Below are 24,513 nucleotides of genomic sequence, written 5' to 3' on the forward strand. Positions count from 1 at the left end.
ATACTCGAGCACAAAATTATCTATTGCATTATATGCTCTTTTTTTCCTCATTTTCAAATTTGATACAAATGTATTAAAATTATGATTCAACACTAGTGTCGTGGCTCTGTAATTAAACTGTTTTTCAATAATTGTCAGCAGCTGAGAGATGCCATTTTGTCTTTTTGTTTTTAGATATGCCAATATTTGGTCTTTGCCCGGCTCATGATGATTTCTATTTGGTGATGTGTAACCACTGTAATCAGGTCGTAAAACCACAGGCATTTCAATCACATTATGGTAAGTGCTTAACTATTTTTAATAATTAAGGGTGAGGTTAAATCAGGATTAAGCCTGGCAATTTTTTAATTTTTTTTTTAAATTGATGGTACATAGATCATTACATTATAAATAATGTCAAAGAACATAACCTGTGTTTAATCATTTTATATACATTGTAATGCAGTTACGTAACGATCTTGTTCCTTTTAATTTTTTTAATGCCTTCTTGAAATGCTGCATACATACAGTTCAATTTTGAAATGGCATATGTATATAGTGTATTTCACAGACAGTATGTGTAGCGTGTTTGTGTCTGTGTGTGCCACTTCTCCTTGTGCATTTATACAAATTATTTTTACACGGGTTCTGTTGCAGTGTGAACCGTGAACTTGAGCTAAAAGCTAAACTTACAAATTTTGTTGTAAAACATAGCATGCTTCCAGTGGCCAGTAAGCTATTTATTTATTTTCAGAAGTATCAATTTGTATTTGTTTCCCTGGTCCGATGGCTTTGTATGTAAACTATGCTAGGAAGCTCTTGTTGTGTTGGTTGGTGTTAGCCAGTATTTATAGAGGACTGAGAAAATGTGAAGTGCTACGCAAGTTCAAGTGCTCTGTTACTGCAAACCTGACTGGGGGAGGTTGGCAGGTTTTCTTTTTCATGCTCCTCTCAAGCCTAGAAATTGATCTCAGTTTCATGCCAATATTTGGATAGGAGGTTTTGGATATTCAGCTTTTTGTTTCTTGAGAAATTCAGGAGATGTTTTCTAACCAAGTGCTAATAAAAAAGATGGACAAAGCAGCATCTTCTGAACTACTCCTTCCTCCCTCTGTGTGCGTATTTGTATGTGTTCCCTTTTTTTTTCTAGCGCAGTACACCTACTGATTGCCTCAGTGTTTAAAAGGATAGAAAATGCTGGGTATGGGTGGGGAGGCTCTTCTAGTGTTGAGAACGAGGGATAACTTTTCTTGCATCTTAAATACTCCAGCCCTTTGGCGAGAAAAGGCATACTCGCTTCTGCTGCTTCCTAGAGACTGGGAAGGGGTCTTCCTACGCTGTGCAGAGGGTCAACTTCTTATCCTTTCCACCTCTCACTTAAGGTTTTTTGTGTTACAATGCCTTACGGATTATACCTCTACCCTTGCTGCTGGATGTCTTCAGTCGTGTCGCACAGAGTGTCTTGGAGAAGAATCTGATAGGTCTTGTGACATAATTCGTACTAGTTTGGTTGTTATTCTGCGGATGGCAGTAGTAATAAAATTTAAAAAAAAAAAAGATAATTTTGTGGACATAAGTCTCCAGAGCTGTAGGGAGCTAGAAGAACAGAGGGCATCAGCTTTTCTTACTCTGGTTGCTATAAGCCTTTGTATCAGCTGAGAGCAAGTCCACCCCTTGCCAGCATGATTCCTCACCTGTCACTGAATATCAGTTTGGGATGTCCAATAAGTCCTTCTAAAATATCATATTAAATTGATTCTGACAGTTAAAAATAAATTTATGGGGGAGGACTGGATGGTACCCGGTTCTGAGTGTTGACATATTGAGTCTTCCATCTTGAGGTCAGTAATATGGAACTGGCTGAGGTTGGTAGTGATGGAGAGCTGTGGATATCTGCAGACGCTTTGGGTTGTCCTTCTGAAATGAGCAGGTGATCTCCAAATACTGACAAACGGGTATCCGTACAGTAGGAACCAGTATCGTAGTTGTTGGCATGACAACCTTGTGGGCAGATTGAAGAGGCAGATCAAGAACTGAATAGGTACGGCATTGCTGCTTGACCGTGGACATGAAAACATGGGGTGTTGTAATGCTGCTTGTACCAGTGTTAAACTTGTTATGAGAAGTTAATTCAAACTCTTCTGTAAGCACTACTTGCAATTTAAAAGGGACAGAGTGAAGAGGGAACTACAAGATGAAGGTATGGAAAATATTTAACAAAAATGAAAGAATAAATAGTAATGTAACGTTCCCATTCTGTATCACATCGTAGGAACGTGATCTCTAAACATGAAACTTTCTCTAATGTAAACCTTACATCAATGGCAGATTCATGCTTTGCGAGAAATGTAGAAGGAGGGGATGGAAATGACGAGGTTATTCTTAGTATTTCTTAAGCACATTCTGAACAATGAAGACGCTCGGCGAGGGCTGTGGCGTGCAGAGGAAACAGGCGGGGTCATTCTGATGAGAAAAACAGGCTTGGGTGGGGTGAATGTCATTAAAGGACCTTAGTTTGCCAAACTAATAGCCTCAGAAAGGTAAGAAGGCTGACTTGGTGGTTTTGTGTAGAGTTAGTGCTCTCCTTGCTTTTTATCAGCTTTCCCATTCTTGAAATCCTTACGCAGTTGTCCCTCATTTTAGCAAATTGAATGTGAGAGCTGATTAATATGGCAGGTGATTGATTACGAGGCAACAGTGTTTGTTTCTGGTTTGTTTTTTTTTAACACAGTGTACTTCAGGAGAAGGAAATTGCTGAAGTCCTCAAAACACACAGTTCTTTCAAAACAAAGTACGCTATCATGATAACAAGAAAATAAAACACTCTTTGGATTCATCACAGTCAGTTTTCCCTGAATTAGGTCTTTTATTTGTGGCCGTATTTCAGGGATTGATAAAGGAGAGATTACTTCAACAGGTTCTGAAAAATTACAGTGCATCAATGAAGCTGCACCTTCGTGATGTTCTTAGAGTCTTTTAAAGTTATTTTTAATTGTTACCAGAGAAATAGTAATCTGTTAAAATATTCTACAATTCCTGGTGGTATGTGTCACTTGTACTTGGTGTTCTTTGAAACTTGTCATGTGGGACTTTGTTTTCTGAAGTAGAATATGCTCTTTTAAAATGTCACTTCTGTCAAAGGAAGGCTAAACAAACTATTAGCTAAACCTAATGAGCTAATTAATTTCTTCCAAAGCATATTTGTGATAAACTACTTAACTAGGTAGGCTGCAAGTGCATTGCAGGACATATGCTGGCTTTTTTCCCTGGACCACAAGTAGTCAGAAATAATTTAAATGTAGTTCATCAGAGTATTTGACCTTTTTAGTAAAATACTTTATTGATACAAATGACACATTTTTATATGTAACTGATACTTTATATTTCATGGGTTTTAATTGACTAGAAGAGATATTAATTCAAAATTCTACTTTTTGAGACAATCTAAGCATGCATTTCGAGTATGAATTGCCATTTTAATAATTTATTCTATACTGTTGGTGTATATATACTGTCATTGATTTGTAAAATTCGGTGATGTATTTGGTATGCATAACACCACGTGTAGGTTTAGTTTTTAAAAGCAATCTAGTATCATGAGGTATCTGAAGTCTGCGCGTGGTATTTCTTCTAGCCTGTATACAGCAGCTGGCTGTCAGTGCACTCAAATGGTTTTGCCCTCTTGGCCTAGGGTGGCAGTGATGCTGGGGATTTGGCGGGGCAGGAGCAGGCCAGCCAGCCGAGAAGAGTTGTTTCAAGACAAATCCTCTCTTCTGTCAGATCTCAGCTGCTTCATCTGTGGGGCTGGACAAGGGATTTAAGTCCTTTATTGCCAGTATTCTTGCTGGTGCTTTTTGAATGGTTATGCTTTCATGGTATCGGCATCTTCCTTGGATGGCTCAAGATCAATTCAGAGGTGAAAGATGGAAAAAAGGTATAATGTTCAGGCATTCAGTCTCGTGGGTGAAGCACCTGAGATCACTTATCATAATGACCTATTCTGAAAAAACACAGTATTTTTCTCCGGCTGGAGTATTTCTCTGTGCTCTGGATGATCGTGTGCCAGACTCTCCAATGTCCATGTCATGTAGACTCTTCCTCTGTATTTAAATTGCGTGCATTTCTTAAGTCCCTGCACAGTTTCCTCTCAATATATACATTCCTACAATAAAAATGACTTTGCTGCCTGTCAAATTGCTAACCATCACGCTCCTCAAGAGTGCCCCCTCGGCAGACAGCAGGATGTGCCTGTGTCCCTTTTATCTCCTCTCTCCTTCCCACGAAAACGTGCTAGATATGGTTCCCATGCTGCACCGAAAGGTTGCTCTTTGAGGAAGCCATTGCGACAGTTATTTCAGGTTCTTTGTGGAAACCCTGAAGTGATGTGGTTTTTGGGCCGTATGACCTTTCATTGGTATTTCAGACGTTCCATGGGTTTATCGCATCTCCCTGTGGTTATCAGCCTCCTGTCTGAGGAGAGATGCTTCTCTGCACCATCTGGGCTGCTTTGTGGCTCAGAGGAGAGGAGATAGCTCAGCGGTGTGGAAGTAGCATCAGGAGAGATGTGGGGTTTCTTCCTTCTAATTTTTCCTAGGTTTTTTGCAGAGTTGTTTCCTCTGTGCCTTGGTTTCCATAAATATAAAGTGAGGTTAAACTCTCAGCAATAATAATGAAGGCTACCTGTAAAACTTAAGCTGAGAGTACCTGTGAGTCATGTAGTGATTGTGAAAACCATTAATACAGTACGTATTGGAAAGAGATGATGATAGTGTGTCGGGCTGTTGAGTCATTGAAAACCTGTGCCCAGTGTTTTGATTAACTTCCATAGGTTTGGCATGCAGTGGCAAAGGTGAGCAATGCTGTGAGCTTTGCTTGCTGCTCCTCTGTGAGCTGGTGGGGAATCGCTTAAGCATTTCAGTTTCCGATCAGTGCATGTTTAAAGCTGAAGCATAGGATTTGGAAACAGGATAATAATACATATGTGCCAGCCTTTTGTGATTTCTAGGAGGTTGTGAGTTTGGAATAGAGAAGGTCATCACACAACCTTATACTCAGCTGGAGAGACTCAGAGGGCAGATCCTGGCAGTAGAAAAAGAGATGTTCACTTGTGTTACTTGGGTCCATCCTGCAAGTCAGTGTGAGGTCTCTCGTGAATCCCCTTCATCTAACTGTATAACCGTACTCCTTCCTCCCTCAGCCGGTTCTCACATCCACTTTAGTTAGCAGGTTTACTACTTTGGCTAGTCATAAGGGTTTTTTTTTTTTGGTGTTGGTGTAAAGTGCTTGGATTTGGAGAGAACATGTGACATTTGTTGTGATTTTAATTGGGATAAATGACCCGTTAACTATCCCTGCCAATATGCTGTTGTATTTCGGATGTTATATCATATGTAATTGAAGTATTATAGTCCGTGCAGCGTTACATATTTGGTTTCTTCTGACATACTGTGAATTGAATATAAATTTGTCCTACCCTCTTTGTTACCTCAAATTTGGTAGCAGCTAATTGTTCTGAAAAATCTGACATCAGTATTTTAAGTTTTATTCTTCTGAAGTTCGGCAGATGTTGCTTGTTTAGAATAGAGAGTGTGTTTAGCATGGATTACAAAGTCAAAGATAAAGTGTCTGTACAAGGCAGCATTTGAAGCAGATAGGAAGGGAAGGAATGTACTGAATCTTGTTCCAAAGCTATTGGACCTGAGGATTGGGGGGGTTGTTGTTTGGAGGGGTTTTTTGCTTTGTTTTGTGTTGGGGGTTTTTGTGGGTTTGGTGGGGGGTTTTTTGTTTTGTTTTTTTTTTTTCTACTTTCTTGTAGGAGATTGCCAGAGCTCATCTGCGTTTTGGAGGGATAAGCCTTCTTTATGGCCTGCATATTTTTCGCAGCAAGCAATTTGTTTCAGTAATTAAGTGTCCGCTATTTGCTAATGTCTTTTTTTTTAAAGCAGTATGAAAACGTTTTGTATAAATCATAGGAATTTTCTTGGGTATCGCTAATCTGTAGTAGTCTGATAACCAGAATAAAACTTGAATATTACATGGTGTGTCACAGATGTGCTGGAGTAATCTGCCAAGCATATTGCCAAACGTGCACAGGTGGCATTTGGCATGTTATGGCTCGAGATAATGTATATGATTTAACAAATTATCATTGGCAGCTTCAGCAGCTTCTGTTTAAATACACAGTCCTCTCACAGTAGTTCGCACAGTCCAGATTCCAGTAGTTGGATCTTAGTCTCCGGGTCCAGCAACAACTAGTTTAATTTCTTCTTGGCAGAGATTTGTGAAATTCTGTAGCTTTTGCAAGAATCATCTTGGCATATTCCCAGAAGGGAATGGGCTCAGAGGTCAGCACAGGATTCATTTCAGAAAAAAAACGTTTCAGCTGATTATTTAGTTATTTTTAAATAATGCATCATTAAATAAGAAAGTATTACCACCTGGAAAGAAACTCTGTAAATATATTTTGGGCTTTGAAATGTGTACCCCAAAACCATTAGCTGAATACCAAATGTGCTAGTTGGGATTTAAAGTCTCAAACAAGTTCTGCCATGCAGATTTTAAGGAGCAATAAAGTTAGGCACTGTGGTTAATTGTAACATCGCAAATGGTTCACGTGCAGAAGGTTATTTTTGTAAGCGTAATGGCTGTGATCTTTATTACATGAATGTGTAGGGAGTCTGTTTGAGAAGTAGATGGCAGTTTTCTAGTAAAACTTCCTCCTTTTTTGTGGGTACGTGGATTTGTCAAGCTCTAGTTGAAGACAGAAAGCATTTTTAAGTATCAGCTAACAAAAAAGGTGATGTTCAGCTTCAGATTGAAAAAAGAAATTGATTGTTCAGTTTACTACTTACCGTGTAACTGATGTTATTCTACGTACAGCACCATGCGTGCTAAAATATTGCAAACTTAAAGTGCTTTGGTGTGCTTTTGGCTTTTCTTACCTTCGGTTAGCATGAATGAGATTTCATGCTGTTCTGCCGTAGCAGAAGGCCTACATGCGGAAATCCTTGTGTTTTATTACTGGCTGGATAGAGAATATATTTTTTCTATTCTATTCTTACTAAAATGTTAAAGTATTTAAAACAATTCTAACATACAAAATTATACAAGGGTTCCATGAAAACCGTGCTCCTTTACGGTGATCTCCTTGCTAGGTATTTGGAGACTGGGACTGACTGCTCCCTTTTCAAGGTAAACACTGACGGGGGAAGAACAAGTGGAAAGAAAGAAAAACAAAGATATTTTTCTTTGTGGGAAAAGAGGAAGCAGTGCTGTGTTTACTGTTGCTTACAGAAATAGTTGTTCAGCAAGAGGGGGAAAGTTAATATGTTGATCAATAGATTGGAGTAAGATCTGAAGAGAACAAGTAGTTCTAATAAAAAGTGGCTGTTGAGTATATTTGTCTACAGCTTCACTTTGGAAGAAGCCAGCTGGGATAGTCGTATCAGCTCTACAATTAAAATGATTGACAATGAGGGAGTTAGCCGATCTAAAAGACAATGTGAAGTTTCATCATTCAGAACTCATTTTGGAGTGGAGCAGAACACAGCTCTCATAACCATCGTTTCAGATATTCTGAAGGTTCAGGGAAGGCCATTCTGCATCAGCTTACGTGCTCCACATCCTTGGAAGGTTTCCTCCACAACTAAAAGGGCTCTTTCTAATGCCTAAGCCACTCCTCCAAGCTGGAGCTTGGCCAGAGGAGGTGGCACGCATTGTGAGGGCAGGCCGTGGGCACGCAGGGTTTGGCACACAGCCCTAAGCTGAGTGCAGAAGAATGAAGCTGCAACCTGTTTAAGAGCTGGGGAGGTGGAAGAAGCCTGAATTGGAATAAAAAAGGGCAGGATTTCTGCTGTGGAGGAGAGTTGGGAATGTGTCAGAACCATCGAGATGTGAACTTGGTGTTGGAGGGTGGAGTTAGAAGTAGTTTAATTTCAAAAGCTAACCACATGCAGTTCAATTATTTATAAGGACTTCCTCATTTATTTTTGGGGGAGAAGTATGTTCTCATGAACTGTGTAGATTATTCCAAGAACTGCAAACCTCAGATGAACATCACAGTGCTTCGTGATTCCAGGGAGGAGTATCCTGGGAAGCTTTTAAAACAGTGTTGAGTATTGAACTGTCACAAAGAAAATAGTTTGGGTTGGTTTTTTGCTTTTTTTTCATGGAAGCACATAGTTTCAAGTTGCACAGACTGTACCCTCTCATCCCACCAGCCGACTCTCAAACAACTGCTGCATTTGGAAGGGGGAGGATTTGCACATAATCTCTTTTTCTCTGCAGGCGCAGCTACAAAGGACAGATAGGAAATCTCATCAGTAACCATCAATGACATTAACTTTTTGCCAAGATACCACTGCTCCCAGAGCAGAGCTGTGCAGCACCTGGCTGGGGCAGCAGCGGCCAGCTAGCGCGGGCAGGAGGATGGCAGCTTTGGCAGGGCTGGTTCAGCACAGCTAGAATTAAGTGGTTTGCAGTGTGGGTGGGTGTGTGTCCGAGGAGGGGAAAGAGAGGACACGGGGGAATAGCTAAAAAGGGAAATGTAAAACAAAGAACTTAAGTAAAATACATACAAAAAGAAATAGATGAAGACAATAAGGAGGAAGCTAAATAAGGAAGGCAGGAGAAAATAACCTTGCAGGAGGGAGAATGAAGTAGGTATGGTGCTGGTTTTATTACCCTCTATTGAGGGGGAAAAGTGGAAGAGAGGAGGAGAGGTTTAACAGGGCGAAACAAACAAAAGCTTTTTCACTAATTTTTCCTCTCTTTAATGTTTTGGCAGCAATGCTGTTAGTGTGGTTTGTGTGATGTCCTGGCATTCTTGGATTTTGCACATTTTGGTGGGGGGCAGGGGGAACAACGGTGCGTCCTACTTGAGACACCTCTCTGGGCTTTATCAGGCACTGACCGTCAAGGAAAGAGATGGATATATGCATGCATGTGCACTTATTAATAGGTCATCTTCTGTTTGTTTTCTTACACATCCCTTTTACTGTTTCTTGCTGGACTTCTTAAGTTTATTTAAAAATTCTCATTTTCTGTACTCTAAATAATAGGGTTTTTTTAGAGAGTAGGAGGTGCATAGGATGTTCATGCAGCTTTTGCAGTAAGAGGAATGCCCACCAGTTCTTTACAAGCGGAGAGAAAAGGAGGTAGTGTACTAGATGGAAGAAAGTTACCCATGCTGGACCTACATAAAAGCAGTGTTTTGTAGGAACTTCCTCATCTGCTGCCTCAGGAAAAGTAGGCAGCGTTCTGAAAGCTGTATTCTCACCTACAGCAATAGTGCACCAAATGGTAACCGGGCATGTATGCGAGTGTCGCGATTTTGGAAAAACTTGAGACAGTATTATTCTTACCAAATGAAAAGAAATCAGTAACATTTTGTTTTTAGGCACAGCTACAAAGTAGGTAGGCTGCTACCTAGTTTACTTAGGCATTATGTCAGTTAATTTTCACCTGTTATTTATTTACTCATTTTTGATCACCAGTTTGCTGGTTTTTTAAAAACAAACTTCCAGGTATTGACATGATACTGCTTTTTTTTTTTCTTTTCTTCCAGGCAATATGATACACTTAAAATCTAACGTTTGATACACATAAAGTCTTTAAACTGTGTTTTTAAGATATTACCAGAAGAGGGAGTGTATAACACTTTGTATACAATGAAACCTGTAAGTTTATTGATGAATAGCAATCAATAACCACATGATTTACGTAATAAGTTAAAAAAAATAGTAATTGCAGGCTGAAACTCACTTTCAAAAGAGCACAATTACTGCCACCTTTTTAAGCTCCTCATTAGGTTTAATTCAGTTTAACACTAAATAATTGTATCCAAGTAATGTAAATGGCCTTGAAGTCAATTCAGCTTCCTAAATACTGTGTTGTGTCAACCTGTAACAAAGATTCAAACAGCTTTTCAGTAGCAGTTTTGGATTAGCTCTTGCAGTACCCAGCTCTATAAGAGCTCCGTAACAATGTGAAACTTGGAAACAATTACAAATATCTTCTAAAAATGCAGAAAATAATGAACAGAAATAGATAAATATAACATGAAATTTTACATAGGTCTGTGATACTATTATCGACTAAATAGGCCATCATTAGCTATCTCAGGCAGTAACAGCCAAAATACTTCCAAACCCTGTTATCTGCTATTGATGAAACAAAACCATAACGTAGTGCTTGTATAAAAAAAATCAGTATTTTTACTCTATAATTTATGTAGATGTTCCTCCAGTTGTCATGCAGCAGGGCAACAGGGTTAATCCTTTGAACAATAGCAAAATGATGTAAGAAAAAAAGCCATCAGTGTGTCTAACATGTAAATTCCTAATAAACTTTGCCTATTCTGCTGCCTCATACAACTTCTGCAATATCTGAGAGCGCTGCTGGCCACAAAGATTGCAATTACATTTTAACTTGTTTCCCCAGGTTGTACTAGAGAAAGAAGAGCCATCATCAAGAGATTCTTGTCCTCTTTTCTGTTCTCTGTTCCCCAAATAATGAGTTGCCCATGTTGGTATGAAACTCTCACTCTTTACACTGGTTTGTAAAGGACGCAATTAGACCAGGCTCCTGGAGAGTTGAAGCAGTTCCTACATAACTGAGTTTTTCCTCGTTGTTTGGCAAGATTGTCAGAAAATCTTTAACTGACAATTCTATATAGAGTAGCTTTTCAAAAGGAAGCCTTCTCTTTTAGCCAGATCATCTTCTTATGTTTTTACCCCATAGGATTTTCTTCCTCCGCCAGGCAGAAGTTGTATTGTGCCATGTCCTCCACGTGTGACCTTGCAGGTTGCAAAGAACCTGTTTGTCGTGTCTGGCAGTGGGAAAAGCCCTAGTTTCCGCAGTGTGTTGCAGCTAATTCTGTGGGTTAGGTAGAAGGTGTACCCCTTTCAGTGCACCCTTCCACCTTTGAGCATGAAACTTTCAGATGTTTGTGGATTATTTGTAGAGCTGGATTTGAGCTGATCAGAAGTTTTGTGTGATATACTTTGATAGTTTTAAGAGCTGTTCATTATTGTCCATAGATATTCACATGGAATTCACGGCTCCTCTCCTTGCTAAGATGAAAATTGGCTGTGCCTCCTTTGTTACTACGTGGCTGAAGTCTTCATTTGAGTTCGTAGGCTAAGCATTTTGATGTTCTGCTATATTAGGGTGGACTTAGTGAAGTAATTGTCTTCATTTCTTTCACTTTTCTAGATCATAATGAGAAGCCTTACAGTACTCTGTAAGGCTCTGGCCCTTCTCATCATTGGCATGGGACTAGCTAGCACTCACTTTCTTCAGTTTCATTTTGGCTTACAGCCTCTGACAAGCCACACGTAACCATGTGTATGCCTGGAAGCATGCCATCTTGGCCTTCTCCTGGCCTCTAAGGTCAAAGGAAAGGTTTTTAAACCGCCACAGTTTGGTGCCCTCCCCGTCATAGTGCCATGTAGTCTTTGAACAAAGGTCATCATGTGGGTCACAAAGCTATCCACCAGCCAGCTTCTGAAAATACCTGTGACTGCTTTGGTAGCCACAGAAATGATATAAACTTATGTATGTGCATAGTATTGCAAGGCTTGATGCTCATACCTCGCTTGTCATGGATTGAGAATGACAGCTAGTGTAATTTAATTTTGATAGTGGCCAGTTCCTTTCTCAGTCCAGCACGCTCTCCATAGGATCGATCGGTGTTCAAAATGAGGATGGGTACTGACCTTTAGGACCACACCCATCACTTTTTTCTGTGATCACAAGAATGTACGGGGGGGGGGGGGGGGGGGGGGGCTGGAGGCTTGGCAGGTAGTTAGGACGTGCTGAAAGCCCTGACGAGCTCCTGGGCTGCTTGCTATTTCCTCTGCCCTCTCCCAGTCGTCCAGGTGGCAGTGGTCCACAATAGCTGTGGCTGTATGCTTGAAATCTAATGTTCTAAATGTCTTTTTCTGATTTTAGTCCCTGAAAATGGCCTAAGCCTATACAGAAGCCTTTGCTCTCTGTGTGTACACACGTGCTATATGGGTAGCAGTTATATTTTTTATTTCTGGTATGAACAAGCATGTTGTGTAAGTGGAGTGGATACCAAGGCATAAAATGCTGTCACTTGATTGTGCACCAACAAGCCTGTCAAGTTGTTCCTCTGTACTCAGTCATCCATTTTATTTTGGACTTGCTCTACTTTTCTAAAACCTGAGGAACTTCTAAGCATGCCCACTTGGAAAAAAAAAGAAAACACCAAAACCAGAAATCTTGCCTGATATATTTGTGTTTTCTGTAGCACATAAGACACTCTCCAAAGTGGCAGCTGCTCAGGATAAAAATCCACTGATTTCAAAATCCGTTGCCCCGTGGTTCTGGAGGTTCTGGGAATTTCAGTCGTGATGGTACTTCAGAGCACTTGTTTCCAGCTTTCGGAAAAAGACACACAAGGCCTTAAATACAAGTCAGTAGCACTACTTTTTATATGATTTTGCTGCTCCCTTCACTAAGGCAGGTTTCATGGTGTCACACAGCGTATGGCAGGGTTCTTTCCATGCACCCCCCTGTAGCAGCAAAGTCGGTTTTCCAAGTAACCACGCTGGAGTTCTCAATTGATCAACTTCAAGAAGTTTGGTGTTGGCTCAAGGCCCATCATTCTCTTCCTTCCAGGAAGAATAATAATAGTAGCCAGTAACCAAACAATCTCTTTAAAATGAAATATTTACAACAAAATAATTTTAGACAGTACTAAATGTAAACATAAGCAGGCTGCAGTGTAAGCAAGCCCGGTTTATGCAGTGTCGATATCAATCAGGTGAAATTCCTTGGAAATCTAAATTATTTTTTTTATGTATCCCTTAAAATTTCTAGGAACTGGCAAACTAATCATTACTGCAGCTCACAACGCAGTCCTTTGTCATTCCCAGTTGCTTAGGCCTCCAGCCCGTTCCCTGGGATCAAATCACACTTTAATTCTTGCTAGTCCTCGCTCTGTTAATTGCTAGCTTTGGCACAAGAAGGCTTGCGGTTTGTGAGGCTGTCAGGTCTTTGAACGGATGGTTTTGCTCTTTGTTATGGAGAGAGCAGATGGTGCGAAGGCTCGAACTGAGCGGTCAGGATTGGGGGAGAGGGCAGGAACGCTTTTTGCTGTGGCAGTATTAGCTCGCACCAGCCAGTTTAAAGTGATTGTGAAATTGGTGCCTGAGATTGCTGAATTTTGAGAAAGGATAAATGAGTTGTTTCATGTGCAGTGGAGATAATGAAGCCTGGTCGGCTGTGGCTTTGTCCTGTGTGTTTTGCCATCACTCTCCCTCCTGTTGCAACACCTCCTGCTCGGTGCACATACATAGCTTCAGGTTTTATGTCATGTTTTGCCTTTTGTTTGTTTGTTTTTGCCTGCCAGTTTAATAAGACACATGCATGCCACAGCTAAGCTGGAGTGTGCACATGATGACCGGCCAGTGAAGATCTTACTGCCTTCCTTCCGTAAGAGCACTGAGAGGTCCTACCTTTGCTGTCTGAATGCTGATTTTAATGCTAATGATAAAACCCAGTATCTTTAGGACCTCTGTCGGTAGAGGGGGCGGGAGGGCATGCCACCTCAAATCCAGCTCTCCCGTTTGCTTAAAATTAACCTATCGTTTCAAAATACAGAACACTAAAATGTAGGCAAGTGGAAGGAGACATGGTAGAGCTGCATTTATCTCACTTCACAAAACCAGACAAGAAAATATAATGTGAATAAGAGATTAAAAATTCTCTAGCCAATCTTAAAAACAATTTTCTTGGCAATGCAAAATGTGCAGAATACTTCAGGTTGTAGAATGATTTTTTTTTTTTGGCATTTCTTAACAGTCATACTTAGGGAGCTACTGTATGTGTGTGCATAGTGATAGCATCACACATGGTATAAATATCTTTTCATATTACATGTGTTCAGTGAGGAAACGAAGAAAGGAGGGGGTTGATGCTGTTCTTTACGTTATCTTGAGTAGTAGGAAGCAAACTTTCTTCAATTGCAACGGTTTCAACACAATTCAAGTTGTCCTTCTTGGGTGATACTGCAACAGCAGGGACCTGGAAATTAGGTTCTCTGCAGTGATGCATATTGAACTGCTTCTCTCCCGTCTGCCCTGCCTGCGCTGTCCTTCTGAGCTGGCCTTAGAGCAGGAATCTCGTCACTTCAGCCTCGTTCCCTAGGAGCAAGCAGTGTGCGCAGATGTATGTCCCTTTGTGTATGTATCTGCACAAAGTATCATCGCAGCTTGCAAGGCTAATTTTAGGCCTCTGAACTCGGGTATTAACTGATGATGATATAAGTGTTTATATTCAATCTAATGTTATTGGTGTTTTGGGGATTTTTTTTAACGACTTTAAGTAGTGTTGATAGAAAATAAAACTTAAAACCTCTTGTGATATTTAGTACCAGGAAAAGAACTTCATGATTTCATGGCCTTATATAACAGGTTGTTTTTACTACATTAAGTAAAATTACTTTTGCATTTGTCAGAGTACACTTGCAGCATGTGATTTAACTGTGGCACATGCGTCAATCCATTTCAAGGTGAAACCCCATGAATATTTACTGTATAAAGTTACTTAGAAGCCTTTAGTCATTGGAAAATAGTAAATAAAAACAAATGCACAGATTGAGACAGTTGGCATATACGCTGCTGCTATAACATAAGCAAGCATAAAATCCCGTTGCATTCTCTCTCTCGGCCATTGTGTGCCTTCCCGTGGGCCGCTGCTGTTTTCTCCCCATGTGAATGTACCGTCATGCCTCTCCCTTCCATTCCAGCTCCTGCCTTGATGCCCAGCTGCTGGGGTTTCTTAGCGATGGGGCTCTTTGTCCTCAGTCTTACTCAGAAGGAAGACAGCTTTCTATATTGTTCCACGTGGGAATTAAATTGCTGCATCTTGGTCGGTTTATTTGTGGAAAAAGCAAAAAAAAAAAAAAAAAAAGTTACTCGCCCTCTTGGTCCTAAAATGAGACTAGACCAAATCAAAGACTAAGGAAGGATAAATTCTAGTTGGTAAGAAAACAAATACATCAGTGCTGGTTCCCCATGTAGTAGTTTAAAGTCAAGAATTTTGTGAACCACTAAAATCTGTTGGAGACTTACCCAGTTTTAATTATGGGTGTCAAGTAGAAGAGAATGCAATAGAAACAAATCCTCCAAAAACACGCATGCCTCTGGTACTAATTTTAGCAATGGAAGGAGATGTCTTTTAAAAACAGCATAATCCAAGGAAATGTCTTTGTATTCCTGAGTTGTCCTTAACAATTAATGGTTAGGTGATGTGAGCTGTCAACTTCTCTTGAAATTCAGAGCAAAAGAGGAACTGGTTGCTGTCTCGTATTCTGAGTGCAGAGACATGGGAAAGTTAGTATTTTAGTATTTGTGGTTTAGGATTTAGGATTTGTTTCTAAGCTTGTTAATAGGAGCAGTAGTCTCCAGGTTTCTGTATGTTCCTTTAAAAAAAACCCCCAACAAAACACCAAAATCCAACCTGCTGAAATGGTGCTCCCCCCTTCTGTTTAACCCTTCTTTATGAAAAGAAAGTAATACGCTAACACACTGATAGTAATACACAAAGGCATTTGTAGAAGCCAGACGCCTTTCCTCTTGGCAAACTTTTTTATTTTAGTGAAAAAGTGATTGTTTGGTTTTAAAAATGAATTTGGGTGTAATTTGATGAGTGAGGAAGGCCAGAAATTTCAGCTTTGATTATGGTAATTTAAAACAAGAACAAAAGCCACAAGTTGTTTCTTCCCATTCTGTTTTGTCAGCAGATACGCTGTAATTTTTTCTAGTGATTACTTAGGAAATGGTCCAGAAATTAGTAATTTGGTAAAAATTAGATTTTAGTATCCATGTGTTCACTTTGAGTGGAAATCAGACCCCGATGTTCAGACATCTGAGTCTGGAAATTTAGGACAGCAAGACCTACTGTCTGGAAGTTCAGGACAGTGAATACCGGAGTGAGTTTGTGCTGCTGGAGAAGCATCCCAGGAGTGTCCTCTGGTGCTCCGCCGGGGCGGCAGGGGCCACGTCCTCCCCAGGCCACCACGGGCCGCCAGCAGCCCAGGGACCTGTGGCTCTGGGGATGCCAGCTGCCCCCAGGCTGGGCGATGCAGCCGCAGGGGAACTGTCTCAGCACTGCCGGCGTGGGCCTGGCAGCTCACTGCAGGAATCGGAGAGGGGATCGACTTCCATCTGCATGGCCTGCCGCCATGGCCATGTCCAGCCTCCTCCATAGCACCTGTCAGCAGCAGGCAGAAGGTAAAGCTGAGGCTGGCCAGAGGCCCGAGGGCAGCCCCCAGGGGCGGCTGTTTGCCATGAGGTGGCCGAGGCTGGCTGGGAGCCCCAGCACCGGTAGCGAGGCAGACCAGTGTGGACGGCAGCGTTGCCCACGGGTGTTGCGGGGCCTCGGTGGAGTTCACCGAGCGACATGGATAATCTCACAGGGAGGAATTACGCGCTGCAAGCGGCCTGTGTGAGCCCTTCTGAAATGTCACCGGAGCAGCCTGGCCCGACTCCAAAAGCAGGCGGGCGGTGAGTTTGCCATGAACGGGGGTGAAGTGGCGAGCTCTGCTCTGCCCTGCACCGTGCAGCCCCTGCCGAGGCCCGTGCTGGGAGCTGGTGCTTTTCTCCAGAGCCGTATGGATACCTGAGCGGGGGGACTGCGGGAGGCGGCCTCTGCTCCCAAGCTGTGTCCCCGCAGAAACTTGAAATCCCCCAAAAGCGCTCTGAAGCCACAGCTCTGATGGGGGAAGTGCAAGGGGAGAAAATAGCAATAAAAACATAGACAGCCAACTGCAGTCCTGTCAGGCCTCTAGATAGATTGGCGGCTGTTAATCCAAGTGTTAATTAAAGAAAGAAACTATTAAGAGCGTGTTCGTTTTAGCTTGTTTTCCTGAGTGCGCTCATCCGTGTAATTTATAAATCAGAGGGCAAGTACGTTCCTTGTTATGGCTCTGTGTGTGTGGATGGCTGGCTGGCTGTGGGCAGGATGGTCTGTGCCGTTATATCTCTGTTTTGGAGGAAATAGGAAATACAGACTCAGCCTGGATGTGTCGAGTGCAGTTCTGTTTTTATTTAAAAGGTTAAACCTGCACAAACATTTTAGTTAGCACATCCTAATTACAGCATTGCTTGGTTCTTTCAAAGTGCAATGTGAAAGGGCTGGTTTATTTAATTTGAAAGACATTATTGTGCAAGCACAGTAGGTTTGTGCCCTCGTTTGACTGTATTAGTGATTTCTGTGAGACTTTGCTGTGCTGATGTTGCTGTAAAATTTTAATTAGTGTATAGTTAACATGGTCAGTGTTTTTAAACATGAAAAGAGTTGTTTCATGCCAATTGCGATTGACCAGTGTTAATGAAATAAGCTGTAATCATCCTTTCTCATAATTGAAAAATGACTAATGCCTAAAAACCTGAAATCAGTGTAAAATAACGTAAGGATCTGATTTAAAACAAGAAACCAAAATATTTATTTTCTGTTTTCCATTGATGTTGCAAATTGAGTATTTATGTTCCAAGAGACTTCAAATTTTGGAAAGTTATTTGACTCTTGAAACAGCTTTTAGAAATACTGCAATTCACCCTACCACGGGCTTGCTTCCTGTCTTCATTTTCCACCCTGAAAAAGTTCAACATTTCTTGTGTTTAAAGACTTGGACAGAAAATGGGGCGTTAGCCGCACAGGCAGAAGCCCAGTCTGGATCCCTCACGCTGTTCTCATTTCTCCACGAGGTTTTCCTGCAAGTGGGCACTGCCCATAGGTATAGAGGCTCGGTAACGCTTTTGTCCCGTTTGCTGTAGGGAAGCGCATGGATTGTGACATCCCTAGGGGGTGTGTGGTCGGTGCTGTACGTACGGGGACAGATGTAAGAGACGGGTAACGTCAGAGATAGCGACGGGACCTTCTTTCTCAGCTCCATCAGTCAGCGTTTCCTCATCTCCGCCGTGAGCAGTAACACCTCGGGGGAGAGGAGGGGCTGTTGTAGTTGGCATGTGGCTAGTTCTAAGTAGCCATGTACGTGTTTATCTTTTTTTTTTAAATCTTACAAAGCTTTCGTATCATGTGGCAGTGGATGTCACTCATTAGTCATGCAGTACATAAGAAAAATATTTGTGCTCAATGTCTTTTTATCCTCTTGTTTCTTAATGACAAAATCAAAGAATGTGATTTACTTAGCTGACACTACTATTTTTGTATATCCTGTGATATTTCCTCTCATCCTCCTGCTCAAAACAAAGTCAATTCACTCTTCTTGATCTCTTTCATATGGAGAGCTTTCCATTTCAAGCCCTTTTTTTACACCAATCTCCAGAACTTCATCAGTTAGCCCTTAACCCCCTTTGTATTTTGGTTCACCAACGGCTTTTAAGCAAGTTTTCAATGTCAGCATATTTTTTTTTTGTAGCGGAGCTGAGTCTGACAGTCAACATAACAACAACTAAAGTTTGCTACATGTAAAGAAATAGCTACAGGGGAAAACATTAGAATTCCTGATTGTGGTGTGAATAGAAGCATTAGCAAGATGAAAGCTAGACAGGCATTTGGATATGTGAACTCATCTGAATACGTTACACAATGTTATACTACTATGTGATAAGGTCTTGTAAGGCGTACTGTTGATGCTGAAGGGGAAGAACATGGTGTTAAAGGTGTAAACCTGATTTCTGAGTAGAAAATGGGCAGAGAGAAAATCAGAAATTAGAATTAAGGAAGAACCACCACCTTTATTCCCGTGCTTTCAACACACAGTTCTTTATTAAACTTGTTTATTCAACTTTTAATAAAAAGCTTGGAATATTTTTTTTTTTTTAATTTGCTTTATGTTTGTTTTGAAAAACTGAAGCTTTTCTTTAGTGTCATTCAGGGTAAGCGTATATGAGACAAGAGTTTTCCAGCTGTATTTTTGAGGAAGCTGACCCGTACTGCATCTTGGTACTATGCTAATCTGTGCCGGTTACTTTTGTTTGATGTTTTTGTTTATTATCACTGTGGCTTCTCCAAAGTTTTTTTTCCAAATAACAATTTTTTAATAGCAAAAAATAATTTATTTGATACCTGCTTTTTAATCAGACAGTGCAGGTATTGTCATGTCGTCAACAGGCTACACAGAGATTAGTGCTCATAGTGTGGACGTTATAATCTCTCCGTGGCCCGATTACCATCTAAGACACTCTATTGTCTTTCCATAATAACTTTGCAATATTTATATTCCAGCGCTTGACAGATTTACAAGACAGCTACCGACCGAAAGGTCCAGGGCCAGTTCCCTGGTGAGAAATCTGTTCTTTCCTTCTCCCACCTCTTGGCAAGTTGCTTAGGAAAGCGTACCAGAACTTTGATCTTGGATATTAGGATATTATGCTGGAGCCTTTTTGAGATGTTAAAGTCCTTGCGTTTGAGTTTACCTGAGCAAAGAGGGGGATGGAGAAGGATGGGGAAAACATCCTCGTCTGGGTGACGAAGCGGGGACCTCCCAACAGTTGGTCTCCCTGGCTCCATTTTGCTTGTGGTTCTGCTCTGTGAATAATTTAATGTCCTGCTTCTGTCCGTTTTCCTACGTTGCTCTTGAGAGTTTTACTCGTCTCCAGGAGGCTCTGAATAGCTGAAACAAACCTGGCGGGAGCGTCCCTAATTCCAGTTTGCCGCTGCGCAAGAGAGCTGCACGACACAGCAAAACCCTAGTCTGTCTGCAGGCTTGGGGTGACAGTATGGATTGGTTGATGCTTCAAAGGCTATTTTACATCTCTCAGGGGCAAACCCGTGTATTTTGAAGAGGAATTTTAAATCCTGTGGAAATTGATTACAGAACTACTCATGTGCGCTGAATACAAGGGGTTTTGAAAGCATTAGTAACAAATACGGAAAAATGAAAAAACTAGCTTTAGTAACGTACAGAGTGTTGTGGAGAGGCAGCGGTGGAGAAAGAGATGTACTTGAAGGTTATTTATTTAAATACATTTTAGTGTTGCTATTTTTTGCTACGTTCTTAATAACTGTTTGCAGTCTGCTCCTCGCTCTCCTTCCTGTGGTGGTAATCTTGGAGATCGGGGGAGCTGTGCTGGGTTTGGGGCCATTTTGCAGCAGCTGTCGTAGTGGAGATGGCCAGTTAGTGTTGTGCTATTGGGGAATTACACCACCATCCTGGCTACGCTGTAGTTGTACCATTTTTAAAAGCATCATTTAAATATCCTAAATTATAGTTACAGGATTGTCTCCTTTTTGAAATACGATTTTAAAGTATTGAAGTTGGCATTCAGAATCTTACTAGTGAAAACGATCTTTTCCACTCCTTCCTTTGTTTTCTTCAATGGCAGCAACAAAACTATGACCCTGCTTACGGAGAATTTCACGCTCCTTTATCTAATGTATTTTGTGCAGTGATCGCTTGTGAGTGGATTTCGGTTCTCAAAAGTAAATGTCTAGGAAAATTATAAACATACATATTTAGAAATGAAAAGTCGAGAGATTGATTTTACAGTTTTAAAAGTAGCCAGTGCTTCTCTATAACTACTGTAATGAAATGAACAAAATAATAATAGTAACAACTAACATTTGTGTTCTGTTTCTGTTCAAAGGGATGTGGTTAACTAACTAGCCGTCATAACACCTCTTGGGAGTTGAGCAAATAATTTGCAAATATTCAAATTTAAATGCTGGGGAAACTTCAGAGGGTTGAAGTGGCACATCTAATGTGGTGCAGTGAGGCTGGGGAAGGCAAAAGCCAGAATGCTTCTCAGAGGGTGTTTTCCAATTCCCAACTTTGCTCGCATTTCCTATGTTAAGTGCTCTGGTAAACCTGCTTTTAAAAACAAACCAAAGTGAAAATTGAGCTAAAATCTGTCAGTCTAGGACTTCTGGACTGATAGGAAGTAGGTTACATGAAACTTTTAGTTAAAGTAGCTATTACAAACACATCATTCAAAACGATCAGTGGCTTTTGGTTGCATTGAAGTTTGGATTTCCTGAGGAAGATTAGTTAAGTGTGCTGGACCATCATAAACATTCAGATTTGTTTTATTTACATGTCTTAAATCAGTGTGAATTACTGTGGAGGATTTTGGAACTGGAATGATACACTGAAACCCAAATATTTGTCTATATGAGAGCTTTGGGTTCTGAACGGAGCATTTGTAACCAAAGCATCTCTTAAAAAAAAAAAAAAAAAAAAAAAAAAAAATTGTTCTCTATAATTATGAGTTTTCGGAATGAATCAGTGCACCCTAGTTAAAGCACAGCTAGATTTCATATGCTTTTTAGGGAGACTTGTAGTGTGTGTTTTGGAGGTGATTGGCAAGGGAATGGTGCAGGAATTCATACCTGGAACAGTGGGACCTTCCCCCTGACGAGGAGTGCTGGACAGCAGGGCGGGAAGTAAACGCACCAACGCTGCCCTTAAACAAAGATGCAGAAAACAGATGACATGTAAGGCTTAATGGTGATACAGCCCTCATTTGAGAAGGAAAAATGTCCTAGGAACTGACAGATAATTTTGGAGCATACTCAGTCAGCAATTAGAAAGGTCTCGATGTATTTGCTTTATTTGTCTGTTGGCTTCAACAAACGATTTTCTCAGAGGAAGATAATTTTCTGAGTTCTCACTGTGGGAGAGTGTAAATGTTTCATGGCACTTACCAAGTTGAAGCCTCCACAAATTGCTTTAATGTGCAAGAACATTTAAAGGGAATTTTAAAAATCGTTGATCTCTGTAGTTATGTTTTGCTCTGTAATGTATGACTTCAACTGAAGTTCTATCTTTTGCCCCTAAGAAGGTGATTTTATCTTCTTGGGTATTAACCATCTCAATGTAAATGTCTTTGAACAATGCTGTAGCATGTATGTGGTGAAGGTGTAATGTAAAAACATACAGACCAGCACATTTTCAATCTCTGCTACGCAAAGCAAACCTGTTAACGTATCAAGTTGTGGAGGTGAACTCTGGGTTTTAAAATATACACTTCAAAATTGGCTAGGTCTTGCATTTTAATAGATTTTTGAGAAGAGACACATTTTAAGTAAAGTTTTATCATTGTAGCTTAACTGCCTCTTTATGTGGTGGTATCTACACAGGCAGTAAAAACATTCTGTACTGCAATTGCGCTGAATATTTTTAAAGTGAGGAAGTGCAGGACATAAGGTTGCATCAGTATTGCTAACTTGTCCATAATCTGTATAAAAGACATTATATAAACCTATTTCTTAGATAATTAGTTTATACCTATTACTATTTATTTATAATATTGAAGAACTCTGGTCAAGATAAGGAAGACCGTTGTGGTAAGTGATGTAAATACATAAAGCAACGTAATGCTTATGTATGTGCCACCCTGACTTGCATTTGCTATGCTGCAATATAAATTATACACTTTTTTCTTTCTCTTCTGCTGAAGTGTTATATTTCTGTGAATGGAGTGCCATAAGTGTACATGACTATCAGTCAGATTCTTTGTAGTTTTGCTAACACTGAGTGATAAACAATAATATCAGCTGCCAGTTGCAAAGCAATGTTTTTTTATGAAATAGAAGAATTCTCTCTAGAGACATGACAGATTGTATTGATGCCAATCAAGCCTTGGCAGTTTGTCACACTGATGGCTTGGACTCCATAAATATTCTTTTCTATAACCTTCTTGCTGGAGTGAAAAATATAACTTTGTTTAGATGCTGTCTGTTCAGCTAAGAGTGTAAGTTTAAACACCACACAATGGAAGATGGAGTGACCTCATCCTGACTTACAGTGCAAACAGAACTGATGGGATGATTAAAGGGACATCAGTGGAAGATTAAGGCAGAATCCTTGGTATCTAGGCCCCGTGATTAGAGCAGGATAATGAAGCAGCAATAAGTGAGTGAGCAGCAGATGAAGATCCCACACAGGCGATTGCTCCCAGGCAGCTGCACGCTGCCAGGGTGGCATCAACGGAAGAGTAGTTTGCCTGCTATGCCCACAATTGTTTTAGTTCTTGAGTTTCCCCTGTGAAATCCTCATGGATCTAATATTTATTTATTTATTTATTTATTTATTTTAGTTTTTTCTTTGTCATGGTGAGGTCAGGGTGATGGTGGATTAGAGCCCAACACAGGCATTTGGGGTAGAGCCGCAAAAGGGATTTTAGTTGGTTGCTGAGTAAAGTGTGGAGCTATGGTGAGGTGCCCTTCCACAGCAGTGTCCTAGTCTGTGCTGTGCTGTCATGTCATGGATCTGATCCTTCTAGAGAAATTAGAAGATCAAGTAAATTAGCTCTCCACAATTACTCTAGAAACGTAATAGTCATACTGACAGAAAATAAATTTTATCCTCAGGTAAAAAACGTTTGTTTTAATATGGCTGTACTAAATAATTTGTCAAATGACAAGTCAAACAGTAGCTCAGTATGATGGAAAAAAAGATAAGTTTGCTTTAAGTTGCACTTTTATCATGTTTATACTTTAGGTGAGAAAGATACATGAAATAATAATTACTTAAACATAAGGTTACCTTTATGCTTTGTTTTAATATACACATTTAATTCTATAGTCCGAATGATACTCTTACACCTAGGCTTACCTATGTTAAAACTGTCTTTCTGAATGTTAACTGAAGTTGCAACGTATTTCACTGAACTAAACTTGTGTGTGTTGGAATGGGTGTGCTTCATTTTTAGCGACGGCTCTGCTAGCACTGACCCAGGTCAGTTTGACTTTTTGCCCAGTGCTTACGTAAGAAGTCAGTATAAAAAAAAAAAATGGGTTTATGAAATTTGATCTGTACATCTTGTATTTGCTGCCCAAAGCTATTAATTGATGCCCCGAGAGAATGAACAGTACAAAACACTTCCTAGATTTTGGGAACTAAGTGTAGACCTGGGAGGAACATTTTGAAAAACTTTAAGAGTATTGTTACTCTTAACTTTTTTTTTTTGTTAAGCATACAGCAAAGAAAGTAGCATTTTATGAAAAACAGAATATTTTTCTCTATAAAAGGATATTTTATTTTAATATAGAAATAAAGTTATAAATTACAGTAAGTCCAAGTGTTTACCCATTGATGGAAGAATAAGAAGTATTAGCCAAACATGGTGAGAAGCTTTCTTTTTTTTTTTTCTTTCCCCCTTTTTTTTCCTTCCCCTTCCAGGTTACTTTTTTGCATTTTGTCAGAAATCAGTGCATGTTTAGTAGGAATATATGATGGAAAATAAGATTTTAAACCCAAGAAAACTGGCAGCCAGACTAAGGGCCAAGTGAAGCTGTTTAATTTTTTTTTTTTTTTGAAGCTCTTGAAGAGATTTAGATTATTAATATCCATTTTATCAGGAAGTTCTGTGTGGTTTGGCAGTATGCGTGTATAATTCTTGCTCAACCGTAAGTCCACTAGCACACAAACTATTGCTGTATATTTCCAAATTGATAGTTAACAGATATCCCAGTCAGACAGCCTTTGCTGGGATGCCATCTCTTTTCACAGCTTTCCAAATCTCTGTACAGCCCTTCTCCTTAGGGTCACAAATACGTTATATAAATGCAAAGATATTTAGGGAGGAGTTTTAGTGT

General features: G+C 40.3%; 1 protein-coding gene across 5 annotated transcripts in view; it reads left to right on the forward strand.

Annotated features, from left to right (window-relative positions):
* The window catches only part of ATXN7 (ataxin 7), a 90,519-nt gene that overhangs the window by 49,968 nt on the left and 16,038 nt on the right, over window positions 1-24,513 (forward strand). For 4 of the 5 annotated variants that reach the window (XM_076346565.1, XM_076346566.1, XM_076346564.1 and 1 more), the window contains one exon: window positions 175-279. The exons of the other annotated variant lie outside the window; for it this stretch is intronic. In XM_076346565.1, the coding sequence (XP_076202680.1) occupies window positions 175-279 (105 nt within the window). The remainder of the gene's footprint in view (window positions 1-174; window positions 280-24,513) is intronic. 5 annotated transcript variants of the gene reach the window in all.

The sequence above is a fragment of the Aptenodytes patagonicus genome, chromosome 8 (assembly GCF_965638725.1).
Source record: "Aptenodytes patagonicus chromosome 8, bAptPat1.pri.cur, whole genome shotgun sequence".
NCBI lineage: Eukaryota > Metazoa > Chordata > Aves > Sphenisciformes > Spheniscidae > Aptenodytes > Aptenodytes patagonicus.